The sequence below is a fragment of the Microtus pennsylvanicus genome, chromosome X, assembly GCF_037038515.1.
Source record: "Microtus pennsylvanicus isolate mMicPen1 chromosome X, mMicPen1.hap1, whole genome shotgun sequence".
NCBI lineage: Eukaryota > Metazoa > Chordata > Mammalia > Rodentia > Cricetidae > Microtus > Microtus pennsylvanicus.
Genome location: NC_134601.1, coordinates 121,118,249 through 121,143,319, shown reverse-complemented (window position 1 = coordinate 121,143,319; position 25,071 = coordinate 121,118,249). Strand labels below are relative to the sequence as shown.

The 25,071-nt window shown below is 37.0% G+C and overlaps 1 protein-coding gene across 3 annotated transcripts in view; it reads left to right on the top strand.

Moving 5' to 3' along the window:
- Glra2 (glycine receptor alpha 2) overlaps nucleotides 1-25,071 on the top strand; it is a 194,217-nt gene that overhangs the window by 55,109 nt on the left and 114,037 nt on the right. For all 3 annotated transcript variants that reach the window (XM_075957867.1, XM_075957868.1, XM_075957869.1), the window contains 3 exons: nucleotides 8,168-8,250; nucleotides 11,084-11,221; nucleotides 12,968-13,182. In XM_075957867.1, the coding sequence (XP_075813982.1) occupies nucleotides 8,168-8,250; nucleotides 11,084-11,221; nucleotides 12,968-13,182 (436 nt within the window). The remainder of the gene's footprint in view (nucleotides 1-8,167; nucleotides 8,251-11,083; nucleotides 11,222-12,967; nucleotides 13,183-25,071) is intronic.

The window sequence follows — 25,071 nt, the reverse complement described above, 5'->3', positions numbered from 1 at the left end:
TAGATTTGGGTCAATCTTCTACAATAATGAAACATGATGTGTCTCTGAGGCCCATCCACACTCCTCTAAGGCCTGTGCTGTTGTTGCTTTAATTGTATCTAGTTTCACACCTCCTTATAAGAGTATTGGAGTCTGCTCTATAAAATGTGGGTATCAGACCTAAGAATCTATCCACAAAGACAGACATGATTATTCATACTTGAAACATCTTCCTAGCTTTGCATTTTAGTAGTCATAAGAACCTGTGGTTAAATGTTTTTTAGTTGATTACAATTAACAACCAGGAATTGGTAGGATTTGAGCAAGGGCAGATTGAGGTCATTCTAGAGCTTAACACCTAATGATTTATACAGTGTTTATGTGAAGGGTCTTATCAGATACCTGAGCTTGTCCAAGGGATCAGAGAAACAAACGAGGCATGGAGCAAACAGCATGTTCTCCATAATGTATATGATGAGTGAACTCAAAGCAGTAATTTCACTACACTATTCCTATAAGAATAATTTAAAATTTGTTCTTCTTTCCTTGTCTGGCCATTGGGCTAATAATTATTTTGCAATGTTATAAAGCTCCTTTTGTGTATACCTTTGTTTTCAGTTATGAAACAACAACTTCTCTGGATTTAGAACGTTATTCAGTATGGGTGCTTACCTAGGTTCCAGAGGTAAGCACATTCTGTTTAGAGGTATGGTTTACGTTCTCCATAAAAAGACAGGCTAGGTCATGGAAAACAATACTCTTTAAATGGAGAATTGGGAAAAAAAAAACCTTTTAAAGTTAAAGAATACTGGCTGTAGTGTGAATACCTTTAATACCAGCACTTGGAGGCAAAGGCAGGCAGATCTTTGTGAGTTTGAGAGTAGTCTGGTCAGCATGGTGAGCTCTTGGCCAGGCAAGACTATACAGTGATTTCCTGCCTCAAAAGAGTTGAATAAGTCGGATGGTAGTGGCACACACCTTTAATCCCAACACTCATAAGGCAGAGACAAGAAGATCTCTGTGAGTTTGAGGCCAACCTGGTCTACAAAGTAAGTTCCAGGACAGGCTTCACAGCTACAGAGAAGACCTGTCTCGAAAACCAAATCAAAAAAGTTGAAGAATAAACTCTCAAACTCTCAGCTATTAAATATTGCCATGTTAAAGTGCAAATTTCTCCTTGAAGAAATTTTTATTTCAAATGTTTGACAGAAAATGCCCCCAAATGTTGCCAAACTATTGCTCTACAAAGTTGTAGCCTAGGTGGAGTCTTGCCTAACATCTCCTTTTCATAACAGATTTGGTCTTCTTGCTACACTCATGATATTGTTGGTTGCTAGTAAACTAATCTTGGCTTCATTGTGCTGACTCTGCCAACATGCTCTCCAGGATTACCTTGACTCTCTCTGTCTTGTCTCATTGTCCTAATACAATCTTGTAGCAGCCTACCTGGAGCTATGTGCCCACCCTGATGCAAAAATTAAAGTAATATTTTCCCCCAAACAAAGGTAATGCTTCTGAAAGGTTACAGATTCCCTTCTCAAGTTTTTCTTGTTTACTTTATTAACCCTTCTCCTTCTACTTTATTATTTGATGGTGAGGTCATTCCTTGGAATGTGTTTCTTAAAATAACCCTGGGGATGCCATTATCCCTACACAGACTTCTCATTTAAAATACCTGAGAATGTGAATTATCATAAAAGCCTCTCAGGTGCTGCTCATATCGACCAAAGATTAAAATTCAAAATACATAGGACAATCAGCCTATCAGAACCAATTCCCTATCTCTTATTTCATTCCTTTCTCAGTGTGTGTGTGTTTTAGTAATGCTGTACTTTAAAAGGAAGTCATTTGTTTTATATTTGTGGATATTTTGCTTGCATGCATTTTGAGTAGTGAGTTGCCATGTGGGTGCTGGAAGTCAAACCCTGGTCCTCTGGAAGAAAAGTTACTCTTTTTGAATCATTTCCCTAGATCCTAATGATGCAATTTTAACTTGACTTCTATCTTGCCCTGGGATACTTCTACTTTTAGATTCTAGATGGATTATGATGACAGTCTTGTTCAATTTTCGTTGTATCCTGTCAAATCATTCCAGTAATAGACTGTCACAAGTTTCAGAACTTGTAAGATACTCAGAGGAAGAATTTAACAGATCTAAACCTTACATTAAGGCCATCTTTATGTTCTCAAGGAAAGAATGAATTATATTCTAGAATGTTGGACAATAAAGCTATCTTAGTGTTCCTATTGCTGTAATAAAAGACCATGACCAAAAGTAATGTGGGGAGGAAAACAGTTTATTTGACATACAGCTTGTAGCCCATCATCCAGCAAGGGTAGGAACTCAAGGCAGGAACCTGGAATTGGGAACTTGGAAGCAGGAACCTGGAGACAGGAACTGCTGCAGGGCCATGAAGGCATGCCACTTTCTAACTTGCTCCTTATGGGTTGCTCAGTCTACTTCCTCATAGAACTCAGGATCACCAGCCATGGTTGTTATCACCATATTAATCTGAGCCTTTCTGTATCAATCATCAAACAAGAAAATGTCCTACAGACTTAGCTACATGAAAAACCTATCAAGGCATTTTTTTTCTATTGGGAATCCTTCTTTCTAAATGACCCTAGCTTGGGTCACATTGGCATAAAAACTAGCCAGAACATAGTCCAGTGGAGGTGCAATAGCTTTATAACCTGTATGTCACATTGGTCAGGAAGTTCCTATGTTTTAAAATAAAATGCAATTACTTGTTCTTTAGGTTTTCATCAGTTTCTAGAGGGTACCTACAGCTACAAGAGGAAAGCCTTATTTCTAGTCACCCTTAATTACAGTTCAGGATCACAGAAATATCAAGCAGCACAGGCAGGTAGGTAAGCAAGGAAGCCAGGAGATTCAGTGACTAGTTCTTTATGAGTATACTGTGCATCTACCACCATGTCCCCAAAGTCATACTAGTTCTGATGTCTGAGAAAATATGAAGCCAGTATCCTTAAGGAAATAAATACAAGACAACCAAGAAGTCTGACCAACTCCACTGGCTTCAAAAGCAAAACTTGTTATTGGGTCCCATTCTGAAAGAAGAAACATGATAGATGAGAAGTCAATAGACTTTGGTATCAGTGTAAGTGGGGCTTCTATGAGCTTTAATTTGGTTATCACAAAACCAGAGATGATTCTATATTTCTTTCTCACTTGCATGATGCTTCTCCATGATTGTACAAGGATGAGAGCTCTTGGCTTAGAGCATTCATCCAGAGACAATACGATTCTGTCTATTATCATCACAGTCCATTGATTTTTTATCATTCTTCAGTACTTTGATACTAAAAGAATACCACATGTTGTGCACTCTCTGATGTAGCCATGTGCCACTGTTTGCTTCGCAGAAAATGTGGTCTCCAACAGATGAACAACAATATTCAGAAAGCTCCTTTTCCCTCCCCCAAATAGAAAGATCATCTTCCCTCTCTTTTTAAACAAGATAGATTATTGCAACCATTAAAAATAACTCCTTCAAAATAGTACATTGCAATTATTTGCTTTATGGCAAGTAATTATCCATTAAAATGTAAATTTCTATTTGAAAGTCTACTTCCTCTTCCATTGTTATTTTCTCTTCAAAATTCTTACTGGAATAGATCCCCAATTTAACACATAGTTTCCTTTGAGTCTTAATTGTCTTAAAACTCAAGAAACCTTCTGTTTGCTTTCATGAGGTTCTTTTAAATTATTGATTTCCCTTGTTCGCATAGTGCAGTACCAGCCTCGGTTACCGACCTGGCTGCATAACTGTGACTCAAAGACAGACAGTGCATTTTGGCACTTGACTTTGAGTTTATTCAGTTGATTTCTAATAAAAAATTTGCTATCAACTAACAAAAGGGCTCAGGCAAGCTTTCCTGGATTATTTTGATAGTCCTTTAATTTAGTTACACTCTGTGGTCTCTGATAACCAGCCTACATCCTTCAAAAGCCTCTGTCATTTCCTAGTCCCATAGAATGAAAGTCTGAAAATTTCCTCACATGGTTCCAGGATGCTGATGCATTCATTCGCTCAACAAATATTTATTGGGTGTCTAATTCATGCAAGGGATGGTTTTTAGACTGTGTAGGAAAAATGCCAGCCTTGATGAACTTATATTGTAGTAAAGGAGAAAAGGCACAGATATTTTAAAAATACAAAATAATACTTTATTTTAAAACATGATAAAGATAATAATTTATTTATAATACCAGTATCTACCAACAACTTAAGATTTAAGCAAAATATAACCCCAAGAGTTGGCTTCATGAGCAAGGTGAACTGAATAGATGAGAAGGAAGGGAAAGCATGGAAGGCAGGGAAACAGATTTCCTGTATTTTGGTTTATTCTTTACCTTTAGAGTCTAAATGCTTGTTCAGCCTTCTTATTCTCAGAAAAGATCTATGACCTCTGGGAATTCTGTTCCTTTTTTGTGCAAAAAGGAATGAGGGTTTCCTCTGAATATGTATGTGCGTGTGTGTGTATGCATTGACTGGAAAAATGAACAATAATGCTGTAGGAAATGAGTTCTTTAAATCAAAAGGAAGCAGGCAGCCCCAAGATCATTGGCTTTAGGTGCAGTGGTCTTAATATTTCAGGCTTTGGAGAAAAAAAAAACAAATTTGGTATGTTATGTAAAGTCTGAATTTCAGAAAAATCGAAAAAATACTTGAATTTTAAATAAAATACTTAACTCTGTGAGATCCACCAAAATTTATCATGTTTTATGATTTAGTTTTTCACCTCAAGTATATAGCACAATTTTTGTATCTTGGTACAAAGTAATATAGCATTTGTTGTTTGTTTTTTATTTAAATGGTATTTAGCCTTTATTATAACAATGAGGTGAGAGTTATTTTGGGAGGTTCTGGTCTGGGAAGAAGGAATGCTCTGGGGGTGACATGAGTGTTGCAAGTCTTCATGAGAATGTTTATTACTAGGGTAGATAGAGCTCTAAAAAGCCATCAAACTGCAGTTTTAGGATTCTAGCATTTTACTCTGTTTAGTGTATGTCAAAGGAAAAGGGAAAAAAGAACAAAATAAACCTTTGTTAGGCTTCCAGATGTATGTTGTACCAGACATCATAAATTTGAAACTCTGCAATTCATGCAGGACCAATTAGGTTTTATAGTCCCTTCTCATTTGCTCGCCCAATGACATGATTTAACAAAGTGTACAGCTGCGAGCCCTCTGGTTGATTATTGGTACTCATTGTGTTCTAAATGTAAAATTTGTCTTAAAAGAAATATAGGTAAGCAAGAGAAAAAATGATCCAGTGAGCTCTCATGGAAAACAGAACTTAGGAATCATTTCATGTTTGTGGGGAAATTTCCTCAATTGTGTTCAGTCATCTGTGTTGTTAATAAAATTCTGTGTCCCTGTGGGATTGTTAGATCAGACACAAAGGCAGGAGTAATTGCGTGAGAGTTTCTCTGCTCCCTGAACAAATGGGGACAGTTCACTTTGCAAAAGAAGCCCGTGCTGTGAGCCTATGGTGACGAATAGCAGAGCAGGGTTGTCACAATAGCAATTGCGCAGTCTTTAAACTACACCCACTGCCATTATCATTATTTCCTCATTACTCAAAGGGAAAGTTTTCAAAATTATAAGAAACTTTCCAGATTTTCTGGTGTTGATAAACTTTAATTATCAATACTATCTGAATATTGTTAAATGACAAATATTGTAGATCTTCTTTTTTATTTTAAATTGAAAAGCTATAACTAGCTATATATATTTGTGGGGCAAAAGCGATGTTATTATTTATGAATACAATATGGAGTTATTAGATGAAGCTAGTTAATTTATTCATTAATCTCAAATGCTTATTTTTGTGGCAAGAACATTTGGAATATACACTCAGTAATTTTGAAATATATAACACATAATTTATTAAATTAAATAATTGTATGATGTCTCACAGAAAACCACCTCTTTCTTCCTAATTAAGGCTTTGTACTTGTTAATAGTAATATTTACAAGAATAAGTCAGAGAAAAACATATTATTGTATGATGAAAATATTACCCCTTTTAAAATGAAAAAGAAAAACATTCATTTTCATCCCAAGGATCTTTTTGAGTTACCACTACTCCAGTTTTTAAAAATCAGGTATTTATTTATTAACTAGAGATTTTATTTGCTTTTTCTTTGTCCTTACTATAAAGGGTTTATGGTATAAATAACCAAAAAATTGCATTTTTAAAAACCAGCCTTTACTCAGGTGAAATCTGTAGATATCCATATATTTATATCTACAAATGAACTCCAAAAGTGATCAGTATTCTTTCTTATATCTAAAAATGATATTTTAAGTCAGGTCTTTAAAACTCAAAACTTGTTGGAGCCATGGAATTCAGATTCTCTGATGCCCTCAAAAAAACAGCTTATTCATTTTGTAATGAGGTGCAACACTGGATCTGATATTCAGATTACAATAGAAAATATGGAATAAAATAGAATTTTCTAATTTTACCTTTCAGCTTTATTTTTAAAAAAAAAAAAACTTTTCATTTCCTGAAGATGAGAAAGCTGATAATGGATGTTATGAACATTTTATACATTTATGACAGCTTATACTTGTCAATACAGATACTTCGGAATAAAGAATAAAAACAAACAAAAATTGCTGTGAATACTTCCAACAACTAGAAATATCTACTTTTAACTTAGGGGTGCATTTGTATCTAAGATTGAATACATTTTTCTGTAATTGTTGCTTTGAATTATGCTTGTTCCAATCACTGCTGTATTTTAATGGCTTTGGCAACCGTCAACATGGACTCCCTATTCTCACTTCAAACCTTAAGTCTTTCCTTTTTTAAAAAAAATGTGTGCTATAATTTGCTTGTACTGGAAAAGAACACAAAATGAACCACCAAAAACAAAGAGAGGCAAATCAGGAGGTGAGTTGAGGATGAGCATAATGGTAAGAGAACTTTTGGGTAATACTGTGACACGAATCTTTGGATATGAAAAATCATGGCTACACAACAAGGAAAACGTCGAGTCATGAAGTATTAGCATCAGATAGGAATAAAAATCATATATCCTACTTCCTACTTTGATCAGTGAGAGCCAAATGTTTAGCAAGTTTTAGTACCTTGCTTTGAATCCAATGTGGATTTAGGTAGTATTGGGAAGGAAACCTAGTTCTGTTGATTATCGGTTCTAATTGATTTCCTTGAATCTTAAAAGTACAAAGAATTTCAGGGAGAAAGTTAAGCACCATTGTGATAAGAAATCAGAAGAAAAATGCTAAGAAAAAGAGATGGTAGCTCAATGAATATCCTAATTGAAGGCCCAATGTGGAGAAGGCTGGAGCTCAGAAAAGTTCAAGGAGAAAAGAGATCAAAGTCACCCCATAGGGTGTAGAGAGATGAAGACTGTACAACCCACTATTTTGAAGTGGGTTTTCCTCACTCAAGAATTACTTGCTCTATAGCTGGAAATCCTAGAATGCATGCCAAAATAGTTCGTTCATCATGTGGATTAGTAAATGAAAAGTCTGTGAAACCAAGTATTTTCCCATTTGATGGAAAGAGAACTGTTTTGTATCCATTCACATCTTGGTACATATATCTAGAATATAATTCTTTTCTTTCTTTCTTTCTTTCTTTCTTTCTTTCTTTCTTTCTTTCTTTCTTTCTTTCTTTCTTTCTTTCCTTTTTGAGACAGAGTTTCTCTGTGTAGTTTTGGAGCCTGTCTTGGAAATAGCTCTTGTAGACCAGGCTGACCTCCAACTCAGAGATTCACCTGCCTCTGCCTCCAAGTGCTGTTATTAAAGGCATGCAGCGTCACTGCCCAGCATAATGTTTAAACATCATAACGTTGTATTTTTGTTCACCATTGTGGCTAAGAGCCCATTGTTCATATTACAACATTTTATCTTGAGAGCGAGCATCGTTGTTGGAGAGAATCAGAATCTGGAAGTGAGAAATACTCAGAATCTGGAAGTTGAAAATAGAGTAAGGGTTTGGAATGAAATGGTAAAATATTTTGTAAAGTTATCAACAGTTATTCTTCATTAAAACAAAGTATTGCCTTGAAAGCTTAGGTTTCAATATTTGAATCATTATATTTTGCTAATGATAAATGAATTTTTATCTCTCAAGAATGACATTTCACAGATTTTAAAGTAGGTTTTCCTTTTGTTCTTTGCTAAGGCTCACCTTGACTTTATCTTGTCCCATGGACCTGAAGAACTTCCCAATGGATGTTCAGACCTGTACGATGCAGCTGGAGAGTTGTAAGTCCTCATTATTAAATGGCAACTTGTTTGTTGTAACCACCATTGGCATATCTCTTTTAGTGTGCCAAGAAGGAATAAATATTTGTAAGACTAATTCTCTACAAATTTCCCAACACCCAAGGTCTTAATGAAGGATGGGTGTATAATAGGAGAAGCTTATTATCAGTACAGCAAGAAAAACTTTTAGCTCAAAGTGTTAAATAAGTTTCCTTTCCTGAGGGGAAAAAAAAACAACTTAAGTCTGATTTAGCAATATTTTCTGTGAAATGCAAGTTTTTCCTTTCATAATTGTGACTATATCTTGCCTTTATAAATAATCACTAATCAGAAAATTATGTTTCTTTTGGGTGTTACACTCATATAGACCAAAGTAGCCAAAAAGATACTAGAAGGAAGAGTGATTGACTGAGAACAAGACACAAGGCCCTTAGCCATAGGAGGATTCAAAAAGGAGAGGCATGAGGACTGAAGCTTAACAGGAATATTCTCGCCTAAAATTCTCAAGGCCCTAGTTTTGATCCTTGGCAATACCAAAGAACATAAAGAAATAAATAAAATGACAAAGAGCATAAGTTGACATGGAATAAGAGCTGGTATCTTTCTTAAATAAGCAATGGATACACTAAGACATATTGAAGTAAATAGGGAAATATTATTTACTTCGTCCCCTTTGTACTCCGACTTTGCTGCCACAGAAATCACTGACATGCACCGTAAGTTGCCCATGCCTCCAAGGTAGTGGGATTTTCAGTTAAGATCCATGAAATTTCCTCTGGCTTGCTGTTTTCAGAGTCCAAAAACATGTTAAGTGCTATTAACTTAAGGGGATATTAGGAGATTTAATGAGGCGGGGCCAAGGAGATACTTTTAACTTCTTGGCTTATAAAAAAAAGTTAGTGTAAGAAGACATACTAACCATCATTTTAAAAGAAATGGTGATGGGCATCTTTCTGATCATTTAAAGTCTTTACAGAGTTCCCTTGAAACTTCTTATAGAAATAAATAAAATAACAAAATCTTTGTTTTTAGATGCTGTCATAGAAAAAATGAGAGTATTTGTTTATTATGTATTTAATGATTCCCTGTTGTCCCTTCTCTTGAGAAGAAAGTTGAGAAAAACATTTTTATACATGAAGAGTGTCACCTCTACTATTCTAAATCTCCCAAGCCTTGGCCCAGTCGTTATATTTTCTCTGTAAAGCAGTACCCAGATCTTTGAAATGGACCTCACCTAAGACTTAAAAAGATTCAATCAGTTGATTTGTTTTGTCCCATTAAATATTTGTTGTAGGATATATTCATTCAGATTGGTGATGGGAGAGATAGGTTAGCCATTGCTTTTCTGGACCATCAATGTTTAAACAGAATTCACACTCCAGTTTGCTACTTTCTATAATTTTATTTCTTGTCTTTAAGATTCTCAAAAGAATGTAGAAACAAATAAATATGCCATTGATTTCTGGTTAGAGTTGGCGACTCGCTATTTGTAGTAAGCAAGAATAAGAACTTATAAACTTAATAGATATGCTACAGTTATTAGCCATTGCACTCTTCATAGAATATTTTTGTTCTCACTAGTCTGCTTTCCACAGTTCAAATATTAAAAAAAAATACAAGGAGGGCATAGAGATAATGAGTGAAAAATTATTGTCATATCTAGGTTAGAGAAATATGTAGATCTATTGATAAATAATGATCCAATTATTTATACTTTATAAATATACGATTTTTCTTCTTCTTTTTTTGTTTTTTGTTTCTTGAAACAGGGTTTTTCCTGTAGCTTTGGAACCTGTCCTGGAACTAGCTCTTGTAGACCAGGCTGGCCTTGAACTCACAGAGATCTGCCTGCCTCTGCCTCCCAAGTGCTGGGATTAAAGGTGTGCACTACCACTTCCCCACCCCAACCCCCGGCTCCTCTTCACTATTTCTATGATTGTAGTCATATAACAATTGGACCTTACAAAATAGGGAACCTGTTTTACTTCATGAGAATAATGAGTGGGGTAATTTAGCAATGTACATATAACTGTTCTTGTGGAATTTGCTGTTTTTTTGAGATAGTGTCTCACACAGCCTCATCTGGCCTTGAACTAATTGTGCCATCAAGGGTGACCTTGAACTTTTGTTATTTATGCTTCCATCTCTTAACTACTGAGTCTACTGTGGTAAGACTTGCTATTTTACGTGGTACTGGGGATTGAACTCAGGACCTTATCAATGTTAGGGAAGAACTGTATCAACAGGGCTACACACCCAGCTCCTGTGTCACTGTTCATGGCTTACGTGTCCTACAAGGTCCTCTTAAAATGACTGGGAATTTACTCTTAGTAATTAACCTGTTTCCTACAAGTAAAGCTAACACTCCAGAAGGGGCCAACTGTGCAATGGTAATACTCGCAGGCAGGCCTGTAATGAATTCGTTCTCATTAAAACTTTCAAAAGGAATGGTTTCATTTGAAATACTAAGACCAGCACCATGAATTGGATTGTCTTATTGAACTGCCACAGACACAACTCTTACAAGCGAAGAAAATATTCAAAGGATTTGGTGTTTGTTTACTTGTTTGTTCTTCAGAGTTAGTGACTAAAGAGGCAGGAGATAAAAGATTATCTAGATTCCTTCCTCTCATTATATACACATGCAAAAATAAATTAATCCGAAATCCCTTGCTGCGTGCAGTTCGTCTGCATCTGATGACATATAGCTATTGTGATGACTGTAGCTCTTAAGACTGTACTTGAAATGATTTCCCTGCTTGTCCACTTCTGTCGATAGACTTTGCCGTCTCCTAGAAAGGGTACATTGTTTGTTACTACTTCTTTCTTCCAGTTGGGTACACTATGAATGACCTGATATTTGAGTGGTTAAGTGATGGTCCAGTACAAGTCGCTGAAGGACTCACCCTGCCCCAGTTTATTCTGAAAGAAGAGAAGGAGCTTGGATACTGCACAAAGCATTACAACACTGGTAAGCTTTTCTTTTCCTTGCTAACCCCCAATACCCCCTATTTGCTTATCAAATCAGCTATCCTATTAGGTTAATAGTTGCCCATTCATGGAGCACACAGAGGTTAAGAGAACCCTAAACATTTGGGGGCTCTGACCCTGTGGAATAGGCCTGTCGGTGCAGCAGCTCCTCTCCCTCAAATGCTGAAGAGAGATTTAGAAGTCTTTGGCTCTTCTTTTACTGAGTGTTTGCTGTCGAATGAGTCTGAGGAGAGGTGTAGAAGACCTCATTAGTTGTGCAGAAAACATAAATCTTGGCTGCTCCTTGCATCCACTCTTCACAGTGCACCCTCAGGTCAATTTGCACTCCTAGCCTTAGTGGAAGAAAGTGATAATGACATAGGTCTGGGAAACCCAGAAATAGAGATGTTCTCTCTCTGCAGTCCTGGAGAGCACTACGAGTATGGATGAGCATCATCTGGAGAGAATTCGGCTGGCTCTATAAAGTCAGGTGCTATTTTTAGCAATGAAAGGCATATGTGGTGGGCAAGGTTGAAGTAGTGGCAACACATGGGCATCTGTTGTTTCCTGGAAGATTATACCTGCCCAGGAAAGCTGATGTCTTGTGTTTCAAATGCTCTGGCCTGTTCATTACAATGGGCCTCTTTGTGAGCCAGCCCAGAACAGCCAACAGCAGCTTCTTATGAAGTAACTTAAGCCCGATTACAAGGTATTTTTTCCCAATCTTTATTCTTCAAGGGAAATAATACAAATAACCTTGCAGGGTCTAACTCAAAACCAATAAAGAAGAGAAAAATGTGGAAAGAGGCCAGCACATCTACTTCTTAATAATAATGTTAAAAGTTACAGTATCTTCCTATGCACTTATTGTTATAGATGAAATAACACTACAAACTGGTTCTAGGAATGAATGAACACTCTAAGGGTCTCCAAGCAATTCCCAAAAGGGTAGAAAGTTTTCACAATGAACAAGGTGTATGCATACTCTATAAATGCACCCTTAGATTTTTACCATTGAGAATACAAAGATAAACAGTTACTCCAAGACTCAGGATGTTCTTACCACTTAGAAGCAGTTGAGGACTGGGGACTTAGCTCAGTCAATAAAGGGCTAGTCATGCAAGCCTGTGAACCTGAGTTCAATCCCTAGCACCCAGGGAATGGTGTCACATAAATGTAACTCCAGCACTGGGGAGGTGGACACACATAGTTAGCCTACTCTAATTTGAGAGTCCCAGGTCCCAGTGAAAAACTGCCTCAAAAACCAAGGTGAAAGGCACTTGAAAAATGATACCTGAGGTTGGCCTGTGGTTCCCCAAGCAGAAACACACACTTGAACCCCAGCACAAGCATACACACACACACACGGGATTGGTTTCAATTGTACCAAATTACATGGTATGTGTGAACTATTACATTGTATATAGTGCATGTTAATGTTAATGGTTACACATTATGTGCTGTTTAGTACTTGCAACACAAACATTTTTTAATCTTTTGTCAGTCTTACAAATGCCAAAGTCCTATCTAAAATAATCAGCAACAGATCTACATCATATGCTTACACTATTGTTTCCATTACTGGAAGAATTGGAAAATTTGAATTGATTGTGTAAGGTGAGCATTCATTTGTCTACAATCTTCCCAATCTGCTTACAATGTGATTGATTTTTCAGAATCAAATAGGAGAGTAGAATTGGGGAAATGAGTTCAAGTAAGATTTCAAATGATCCTTTTCTGCTTCCAGGCAAGTTTACCTGCATTGAGGTCAAGTTTCACCTGGAACGCCAGATGGGCTATTACTTAATCCAGATGTACATCCCCAGCCTGTTGATAGTCATTTTGTCCTGGGTCTCCTTTTGGATAAACATGGATGCAGCTCCTGCCAGGGTTGCCCTTGGCATCACAACAGTCCTGACAATGACTACCCAGAGTTCAGGTTCCAGGGCATCTCTGCCAAAGGTAAGAAATACCCTCACTTGGCAACAAGTGACTCGAGGGGCTCTCCAAAGGTCTTTTTATGGACCAGAAAATTCTGTGAGGACAGAAATTTTGCCATTACATTATACTGCTGGACAGGCAAACATATTAAGAAAATATGCTGAGTTTGAGACTATCAAGAATCTGATAATATGGGAAACCCTCAAAATCCTATCCTTTTTTATGTAAGGAAGGTTTCATACTATAACAAATACTGGTTAAATAATGGAAGGTATCCTTCTTACAAAATGTCCCAGGTCCCTTGTGTTTTCCCATTTTGAAGAGTACATTGAGCTGTTGGCTTCAGTTTTCAGAGAGTGCAAGTTCGTTTTAGTATTCAGCATACTCAGTCTCATGCTCTTTGGATGGTTTCTCCAAACTCCAGTTCCAGCAAAGAATTGAGATGTAATCCCTTATCATTTTTGGCTTGAGCGTATGTCCAGTTGTGTTACATTTAATGTGATGAGAAGTGTTAGAGCATGTAGCCTGTTATCTCTGGTGTCTGCAAAATAAGACCACAATACAGAGAAGACTTGAGGCTGTGACATAGACGGAATAAATACCAAGGAAATAATTTTACAAATTAATTTAGTTTCATACTTCCAAAAGACAAATATAAAGCTTCTATACTCAAATGGAAGCAAGTGACCTATCTCTGACACCTTTTAACATTTGGTGGAATAATAAACAGAATAATGTACTCATGCAACATACCTACTGAAATACAGATGTCAGAAATACCCATGGCTTTTTTCAGCTATGTAGGTACTGATCCCTTTTAGTTACTAGAAAAACTCCAATCTACTTAATGCCCTCATGCCAAAGAGATTCATTTGCTTATTTCTCTCTAGCTATTACCTACCACCGTCATTGCATGCCATTGCTCTGCAGGATGCACAAACACACATTTTACCATTTAATGGACAGCTAAAGTATTGGTGACAAATTGTGAGCAGATAATGTCAAAACATAAGACATTTAACTCCCAACTGTCTCTTGCAGTGAAAAGAATTATTACTTATTTGCAAAATGAGATTTTCAGTTTTGTAAATGTGCTATTCATTCTATGGAGCCGTTATGATTCTGTATCAACAGGAAAACTATTGTTAGGTAAATGGTCACTGATCAGTGACATTTTTCTGTAGAAAGAGTTGGGAATTCAGATAGACAAATGAAGAGGGTATAATTTAAAATGATTTTATACTTGGCTTTGAACACATAGTGGTTAACCTTCTAGCACCAGCAGGTTTCTCTTCCTACGTGTGTTTTTAAACCATTATTAAACAAAATCAACTCCCAACTGACCCGTGAAGAGATGCGACTCATATGTATAATGGAGAGAAAGCAGGATTAAAGCACGAGTCATGGAAATTGAAAAATCCTGACCATATACTTACTTATACAGATACATAAATATTCATGGATTTATAAACACTACAGTTCCTGAACAGATGGGCTGTTGTGTTAGCAGTCCAGCTGGTCCAGAGCCTGCTGGGACACCCTGTACTGAGTACACATGTATTTTACATGTTCATGGAAAGATAGAAACATCATTTATGTTCACTCCGCAGTACATAGCTGTTGTTACGAAATATATGCTCTTCACCTTTATTTCTGTTTATATCTATGACCAAACTCCCTTATTGTTATGCACAGAGAATTGAGAACCAACTTTTATGTCATCATATGCTATGTCATTTCTCACAGCCTTAAAAATATGTTATGAACATATCTTATTTGCAGTGGTCCAGACTAAATCTAATCTTGCACACGTTAGGCAAGCACTCTACCACTGCTCATTCCATAAGAAATCTCCAATGACTTCATAATAGTCAATCTGATGTATCAGTCATTTATTTATGTCATTTATGTATTGAAGGGCTTCTTTTCTGCCTTTACAAATATGATAATTATAAATATATTTACATGTGACTGTGTTGAAGGTTTTTGAATAGAGTGAATGGGGAAGATGTATGGGAAGGTACACAACAGCACATACATACCATGTATATAGGCACTTTGTCAACATCATTGTATTAAGCTCATCATTTAAAATACATGTGGCTGAAATTGGAAGATTAATGAATCTTCACTACTGACAAATAAATTAATGAACAGTCGTGACCCTGTCGCATGAGACCATGCATGAAATAGACCTGGAGTAGAATCCAACCATGAAATTTTACAGAAAACTTTAGAGATCTTTTTTGTTTTATTTATTTTTTGACAATTCCATGCCTCCACATAATAAAGTCTGGTCATATGTTACCTCCCAGGATCCTCCTTCAGCATCCCCTTTTCCTCCTGAAACTAGGCATCCCCCCCCCCAACAAACCTGACTCCTACTTTGATGTCGTTATTTTCGTGTGACTCACTGAGTTTAACTAGGGTTGCTTGCATGAGCATGCGCTGGGAGGATTTCATGGAGCATAGGCAGCAATGAGTTCATGCATGCAATGGCTAGAATTTTCATATGAGGAAAATGTTGTAGTAATATGGTATGTATTGTAAAAATGTAATTTGTCTAATATCATAGATTGCCTGTTTCCTAAAGTTTTTCCAGTAGACTCCAGAAAGTTTAGAATACATGTATAACAATATATTGTATATAATGATATACTGTGAAAGGTAGGAAAACCTGGATTTTAATCTTGGGGCTTTCATTCCTCCTTACTTCTCTAAGCCTTTTTACTCATTTCTAAAATAAGAATATCTTGAGTTATCCTTTTCAAATATTAAATGAGGACAAGATGAAGCACTCCCTAAATAAATTGTTTATACCAGTTTATACAGGATAGGCACAGAACTCTCTCCAGTCAATGCTATTGTTACTTTCTCTACCTGAGGATTCCATAGATTCTCAGTAATAGCACACCATGCCATGAGACACACAAACGCATGCGTGCTCACATACTTTATAAATGGACAGCTAAATCAATACATTAAAATATTTCTTTATAAAATTTAAAATATGATTATTCTGTAACAAAGCCTATCTCATAGCCAATTCAACACTCTTTTTTTCTTTTTAAATTGTTTTTATTGAGCTAAAGATTTTTCTTTATTCCCTTCCCTTCCCTTCCTCCTTCCTCCCTTTCTGCTCTCTCCCCTGATCCCCATGCTCCCAAATTACTCAAGAGATCTTGTCTTTTTCTACACCCCATGTAGATTAGATCCATTTGTCTCTCTTAGGGTGATCTTTTCTGTCTAGGTTCTCTGGGATTGTGAATTGTAGGCTGGTTTTTTTTTGCTTTATGTCTAAAAGCCATTTATGAATGAGTACATATTACATTTGTCTTTCGGGGTCTGGGTTACCTCACTCAATATGATGTTTTCTAGATCCATCCATTTACCTGTAAATTTTAAGATGTCATTTTTTCCACTTTGTAGTACTGCATTGTGTAAATGTACCACATTTTCTTTATCCACTTGTTGTTTGAAGAGCATTTAGGTTTTTTCTGGGTTCTGGCTTTGACAAATAATGCTGCTATAAACATAGTTGAGCACATGTCCTTGTGTTATAATTGAGCATACTTTGGGTATATACCCAAAAGTGGTATTGCTGGGTCTTGAGGTAAGTTGTTTCCTAATTTTCTGAGAAATTGCCATACTGATTTCCAAAGCGGCTGTACCAGTTTGCACTCCCACCAGCAATGGAGGAGTGTTTCCTTTACCCCACAACCTCTCCAGCATAAGTTGTCATTTGTGATTTTAATCTTGGCCATTCTCACAGATGTAAGATGTAATCTCACAGTTGTTTTGATTTGCATTTCTCTGATGGCTAAGGATGTTGAACATTTCCTTAAGTGTATTTCAGCGATTTTAGGATCCTCTGTTGAGAGTTCTCTGTTTAGGTCTGTACCCCATTTTTTATTGCATTATTTGTTCTCTTGATGCCCAATTTATTGAGTTCTTTATATATTTTGGAGATCAGCCCTCTGTCTGATATGGGGTTAATGAAGATCTTTTCCAATTCTGTAGGCTGCTGTTTTGTCTTGTTGACTGTGTCCTTTGCTTTATAGAAGATCCTCAGTTTCAGGAGAGTCATTTATTAATTGTTTCTCTCAGTGTCTGCACTACTGAGGTTATATTTAGGAAGTGGTCTCCTGTGCCAATGCATTTAAGTGTCCTGTCCAATTTCTCTTTTATGAGATTTAGTGTGGTTGGTTTTATATTAATTGAAGTCTTTGATCCATTTAGACTTGAGTTTTGTGCATAGTAATGGATATGGGTCTATTTTCATTCTTCTACAAGTTGATTCCAGTTACGACAGCACCATTTGTTGAATATGCTTTCCTTTCTCCATTTTATATTTTTTGCTTCTTTGTCAAAAATCAGATGTTCTTAGTTGTGTGGATTGATATCCAGGTCTTTGATTCAGTTGCATTGGTCCACCTGTCTGTTTTTATGTCAATACCAGGTGTTTTCAGTACTCTAGTTTTGCAGTAGAATTCAAAATCAAGGATTGTGATGCCTCCAGAAGTTCATTTTTTTTTGTACAGGATTGTTTTGCTATCCTGGTTTTTTTGCTGTTCCATATGAAGTTGAGTATTGTTCTTTCAAGGTCTGCGAAGAATTTTTCTGGGATTTTGCTGGGCATTGCATTGAATCTGTAGATTGCTTTTGGTAAGATTGCCATTTTTCCTATGTTAATTCTATCTACTCAAGAGCACGAGAGATCTTTTCCTTTTCTTGTGTCTTCTTCAATTTTTTTCTCCAAAGATTTAAAGTTCTTGTCATACAGGTCTTCAACTTGTTTGGTTAGAGTTCTTCCAAGATATTTTATGTTATTTGTTGCTATTGGGAAGGGTGACGTTTCTCTGATTTCTTTTTTCAGTCCTTTTATCGTCTGTATAAAGGAGGGCTACTAATTTTCTTTTGAGTTAATCTTGTATCCTGCTACATTATCTAAGGTCAACGTTCTTTTCTTTTCTTTTGCTCAGTCCTCACCTTTATCTTAAACATGTGCAGCAATATAAAACACTTTGGGTTTTTTTTTTTTCACAGTTCATCCACTATGTTTTGAACTCCCCAACTCCTGTGATTGATTTGGTCATCAGTCATGGCTGGAGGTTTAGGGTTAGAGATTTTCATATGACTGAACAGCGTATTTTAGTTACAGGTGCTTTTAATAGCTAAACTGTAAGCAAGCACTGGTCTGCTTGACTTGAACTCAAGTTCCTCAAAGATTCTAAGTGCTGCCACATATGACATCATTCCAGGTGAATAATGAACTCTTCTGAAATGGCTTACCATTTTCCCTTAGTCATCAGCTTTAGCAGAATATCCCAGGCAGTTTCTTATTCCTAGGACTCCCATAATTAAGAAGACATACTGTCTGACAGGCTGCCAAGTTGACTCATATTTGGCTATCTTTCCCACCATTTTAATTTGGCCGATTAAGAACTGCGATAGTCTTGTCTTGCTAAATGAAATCTAGCAACTGCTAACCTTTCTGCTTTCACCTCATATTGGGTACTCTAACTAACCTACTATCTTCATGTAAATCCCAAACTACTGAAGACACAAGAGAGGTTCTCAGAAAATTCTTCCTTTCTGAACCTTGGAAACATTGTAATTTCAGCAACTTGGTAAATTCATGGCATTTGAAAAAGGTATCGGTCTCCTTTATCACTAGAGTTGGGGTGAAAGAATCTTGTCTTATCTTCAGAATAGGATGGATGCCATGGCACTAATATCACCCCAAATTCCATTTCATTCAATTAATTCCTTTCAACTTTCTTAAATTTTTCATTTTAGTTTTGAAATTATAGTATAGTTACATAATTTCTCCCTTAGCTTTCCTTCCTCCAAGCCCTCCAATATTGTCTTCCTTCCTCTTTTTCAAATATATGTCCTATTTGTTCATTAACTGTACATACATTTAATCTTAAATATAACCTGTTCAGTCTATATGATGTTGCTTGTATGTATATTCTCAGGGCCAACCATTTGGAATTAGATAACCAATTAGTGTGTTCTTCCCTATAGAAGACCATTTTTACTGCTAGCAAATTCCTTTTTTGCCTGTAATTCCTTGTTTAATGTTGATATCTCTTCGGTTTTTTCCCACTTACTTTAGCATAACTCCTGGTGTCATTCTTGGTATAGAGTAGTAGGCATAATTGACCTTAGACAGTATTTGTTCTTTGTAGAAAAACCTGCCCCTTCCCAGATAGAAACAGTAATCTTGTAATATATCACCTTTAGAAATTCTGAGGCAACATAAGTTTCTGTTGCTATGCAATCATTCCTAAAAATAAGCATTCTTTTTTCTTTTTTTTAAAATTTATTTATTTATTAAAGATTTCTGTCTCTTCCCCGCCACTGCCTCCCATTTCCCTCCCCCTCCCTCAGTCAAGTCCCCCTCCCTCGTCAGCCCAAAGAGCAATCAGGGTTCCCTGCCCTGTGGGAAGTCCAAGGAACCCCCACCTCCATCCAGGTCTAGTAAGGTGAGCATCCAAACTGCCTAGGCTCCCACAAAGCCAGTACATGTAGTAGGATCAAAAACCCATTGCCATTGTTCTTGAGTTCTCAGTATTCCTCATTGTCCTCTATGTTCAGCGAGTCCGGTTTTATCCCAGGCTTTTTCAGATCCAAGCCAGCTGGCCTTGGTGAGTTCCTGATAGAATATCCCCATTGTCTCAGTGTGTGGGTACATTCCTCGCGGTCCTGAGTTCCTTTCTCGTGCTCTCTCTCCTTCTGCTCCTGATTTGGACCTTGAGATTTCTGTCCAGTGCTCCAATGTGGGTCTCTGTCTCTGTCTCCTTTCATTGCCTGATGAAGGTTAATATTCAGGAGGATGCCTATATGTTTTTCTTTGGGTTTTCCTTATTTAGCTTCTCTAGGATCACTAATTATAGGCTCAATGTCCTTTGTTTATGGCTAGAAACCAAATATGAGTGAGTACATCCCATGTTCCTCTTTTTGGGTCTGGCTTACCTCACTCAGGATAGTGTTTTCTATTTCCATCCATTTGCATGCAAAAGTCAAGAAGTCCTTGTTTTTTACTGCTGAGTAGTACTCTAATATGTATATATTCCATACTTTCTTCATCCATTCTTCCATTGAAGGGCATCTAGGTTGTTTCCAGGTTCTGGCTATTACAAAAAATGCTGCTATGAACATAGTAGAGCATATACTTTTGTTGTATGATAAGGCCTCTCTTGGGTACATTCCTAAGAGTGGTATTGCTGGGTCCAGGTGTAAGTTGATCCCGAATTTCCTGAGAAGCCGCCATTCTTAATTTTATACTTTATCCCTTGTATTGCAAGAACGTCGTTGACTTGGCCCATGTCCATGTATCTGCAACTTGGCATAATATCTGATTTGTAGTAGGCCATTAGTAAAGAGTCAGTTAGTAAATTAATGAACAGTATGAAAATTAACGAAGTCATATACTTGGCATCACTTAAGTGGTGATTCATTCATCAGTTCCCTTATTTGATTAGTGCTTATTGAATGATTTCTTTGGGCCATGTATTATGCTAGGTATCAAAGAAAGCAAAATACAGTTTTAACCTCAGGGGCATATAATCTCGCATGGCAGAAATAATCATTTGGAATGCTGGTGATTAAACAATAGAGAAGATAATAGTGCATCAAAGAGGATGTCTAAGATAGCAAATGGCTGTGAGGGACAGAGAAGGGAAGGAGAGCAGAGAAAGGGAGCAAGGCAAATATTGGACAAATGACCTGAAGGCAGAAGAGGAGCCTCAGCTGAGTCTGTGAAGCACATAAAGTAGGAGGAGAAAGTAGAGCTCCTTCCAGGCAATGAGGACCTTTAACTCATTGGCGTCACATAAAATAGAGGTGTTTGTTTGTTTAGGATAAAAGAGATGGTCTGGGCAATTTTAGGTATACTTTACAAATTTCAAACTCATTTCAATTTAAAAAAAACTTGTGTTTATTGACATCAAGTTATTTCCCTGCCTTCCCGCCAACAGGTTTATTTTAAGTTTGGGTATTTAGTTTTGTTTGTTTGTTGTTGTTTTAGTTTTTCAGAAGTTCGACCCCTCTCCTAAATACCCAAAAAATCAAATAACATAGGTAGCTTCTCATTTGAATTTACTCAGTTGGTTCTGAGATATACATCTCTGCCAATATCTGAGAAATAGTTCCACTGACAATGTTCTCAGCATTTCAGGCATGAAAGCCCTGTGGGCTGCCTACAGGCCGGGTGGATTGTTTGCTTTCTAACCCACAGGAAAATAGCAGGCTGAACTGAATAGAAGGCTGTGAGATGTCAGGCAGACTTGATATCCAGTGCAGGTTAAATAATTATTTTCCTTTGTCTCATATTTGTGATTATAGCAGGGCGATTTGAAGCTATGACCAACAGATTCTTGAATTGTCATTTGTGACTATAATCCAGAGACTATAGAGATTAACACACACATCAATACGGAACAGGTGTGGTGACCCAGGTGACCAGGCGCCTCTGACAGGTCCATTACTATTTCTTTGGTGCAAGGATGCAAAGGCATTGTCTTCAGCCATTATTAACTAGGGTACTCCATTTTCTACACAAGTCCATTTCCCCCCTTAGTTTTTGGCCATCTGGGCCAACTAAGGCCAGATGGACCATTTCGAGCAGCTGCCCAACTCAGGACAAGTTTCGAATTTAAAACAAAAGAGATCGTAGTCTTGCCCTGCTTGATTTTGCTTTACTCACCCATCAGAATTCTTCTAACTAGAGACTGCAGTTAGAGCAGCTGGAAGCAGTAACAGTGATACTGCAGTTTTAAATAGGATTTGACTGTATATCTGTGTTAGAGTCAGGAATACGCTAAGCTATTTAGAATAACCAGTGTTAGGTCATGCTAATATATTAAAGAGGGATTGGGAAAAGGTTTGTTTTCTAAGTACTCAATACTTTGAAGTTCTTGGTTAAAATATTAAATGGGGAGAAAGCTAAGTTTTGACGAAGTGATCTGTGCGCCTTGCCTGATTTAACCAGATGTCTGCATATATGGGAAAGTTCATAAACTTTCCCTTTTGCCATTTCTCAAGCCACAGCAAATTGAAGAATCATTGATGTGATAAAAATATGCAAGGAGATGACGTGTGTGAATTCTCTGGGGACAGAGCTGGAGTGCCACTGGCACTTTAGTCTAAGAATGTCGCTGACAGCCTTTGCAGGGAATCTGACAGTGGGAGAAGTTTCCCAGGTGGCACTTCTTATCAACTTCTGCTAAGACTCATGCGGTTGGCTTTCGTTTTTTAGTGGGGGGATACCGAGGCTCAGGATTCTTTTGAAATCTTTCTCATTATATTTTACTAAAATGAGTAACTCTGGTTCAGAAACTACAACTGTCTTTGGTTCTTCTTTAAAGCACATAGAATAATCAACTATTGTGGTGCGTTATATTGAATGCTCAGGGTATTGAAAAGGAGGAGCAAAGATTCTCTCTTTAACAATGGCATGAAAGACAATGAGACAGACATTTCGCCAAAAAACATGTCGTTGGGGGTATACACTTTAATCTCGACACTTAAGAAGCATAGGCAGATGAATTTCTGTGAGTTTGAGGCTTTGAGGCTAGATTGGTCTACATAGTAAGTTCCAGAAGATCCAGGGGTACATATAGAGACTCAGTCTCAAAACAAAACAAAACAAAAAAAATGGTTGTAGTAATTTCCATCCTATAAGTAAATCCTTGAGTAATAACATCTTCTTATTTAAACTGTAGCTTTGGTCACATAAATTGTCTTGGAAAACAGACAATGCTCAATGAAGCCTTGAAATATGGTTTTTAGTTGGGTCTGACTCTCTCCTAGGCGTTTTAGACTTCTTGTGGCCATTGCTTGATGAAGAAAACTATGCTACCCATTTGAAAGATGAAACACTTGTCAGTTATTTTAGTCACCAAGGTGACAGCACCAGAGAACTGATACCATCCATTGTTAACAGACTGCAAATAAATAAATGAGTCAACCTACCACTCTGTGAAATAGAGTTCATTCAGCCTACCTGACTATGGCCCAAATTATTCACCCATATATGCAAATAGACAGATGACTGTTCTCTATAGCCACTAAATCTTTGCAAAGCTTGTGGCTGGGACAAATTTAAGTGTTACAGCCATTAATGAAGTTTGATACTAAAAGAAGGATCCTTGGCCTAGTTTGTGACTTTTTAGAAGAAGGGGCACAAAAAAGAAAGATTTGAACTAAATTTCCTTGAAAATCAATGAAGATTTTTCTTCTTTTTTGCTTTCTTTTTTTTTATTAAAAATTTCTGCCTCCTCCCCGCCTCCCTTCCCCCCCTCCCTCCACTCCCCATGCCCCACTCCCCTCCCCCTCTCTATCCAGTCCAAAGAGCAGTCAGGGTTCCCCCCTCCATCCAGGTCTAGGAAGGTGAGCATCCAAACAGGCTAGGATATGGGAACAGGGAAGATTTTTCTTTGTAAACACATTTCTTACCACTGTTCTGGTACTCTGGTTATTCAAGGAAATGACCAATACTAGTTTCAGTGTTAATAGAAAAAGTCTGCAATACTCTAGACATAGTCTTTTGTTCTAATTTTCAGATCACTCTTAAACTTCTATCTCTTTCAGGTAACTTAGTAAAGAACTTTGGAAAAGTTTCTTCATGGTTTTCCAAAAGAAGTTCCAATTAGGCCATTCTTGAGTGCCTAACTCTGCTTATGAAATGTCTGTCACTACCCAAAAAGCAGCAGGATGTTGCTAATAAGCATAGCTATTTGAGCCCTCACTAGCAACTGGGTAGATTTTCCTTTTTAGTACATCTATTTATAAAAAGTATACATCTTTCTCAGAGAGAATCCTGCCCTGGTATGTAGGCACTGTAGTGTATTCATTTATCTAAAGGTCATTATAATTATAAACTAAAAGAAATGTTAGTAATATACAATATAGTAGAAAATATTAGCAAAACTGATCCATTAATTTTCTATTGCTGTGTAACCAAAAACAGAAGTTGGGACCTCATTTATTAGGCCATAGTTCGGTAGGTCGGATGATTGCTATTGAACGTTTGAGTTGTCTGCTCATGTGCTTATAAGGCTAAAACCCAAACCAGAAAACGGACGCTTAGCCTTTCTCTGTTGAATGTCCTTCTGTAGATCCCCATCTTACTCGGAGAAAACACAGTGACCTTAGAATGGGGAGAAAGGGCATCTGTAATGTTTCATTTATTATCTCTGGATCTGACCTCTCATTAGCCTATACCCTTGTTCATTGCTCTAGCCACATGGGTCTCCTTGCTATTTCTTGGCAAAGGTTCTTTCTGCTATCTCCGAGACATTACAATAGACACGTGTGCCTTTAATAATGTACCCTCAAAACTTCATATCACTAATTTTTTTTCTGCCTTTTCTAAAATATTATTGAACCCTTCTTTCTCGATGAAGACTCTTCTATTACCCTCACTTGGCATGACTTCATCACCACTCTGATGTGGTTCAACTTTGCAGGGTATATTTATTTCTCTATCACACAGATCTTCTGATAAACATGATGGAATTTATATTAAAGATTATCCTGGATTAGGCATATTCTACACACTCTAGTTTCCTTGATATGAATAATGCTTTATCTGGCTCACTCCCCATAGCAGAACTTAGCTTATAGTATATGTTCAGTAAGCGTTGGTTAAACACATGGGCAGGCCTATACTTCTTTATGCTTTTGTCATTGAACACTGTCCAGTTAAGCTTTTCTAGGACACAGAACAAGTAAAAGAGAACCCACATGACCAGGGGCATTGTCTTTGTTTAACAGGCTGTTCTTTATCACAGACAATCATGCCTGTGTAGATTATTCTCTATAATAATGCTTTTATATGGTTTTACTTCTCTGATAATGAGAAGTAGTTTTATATTCAGTTTTCTTTGGAAGATAGTCTTT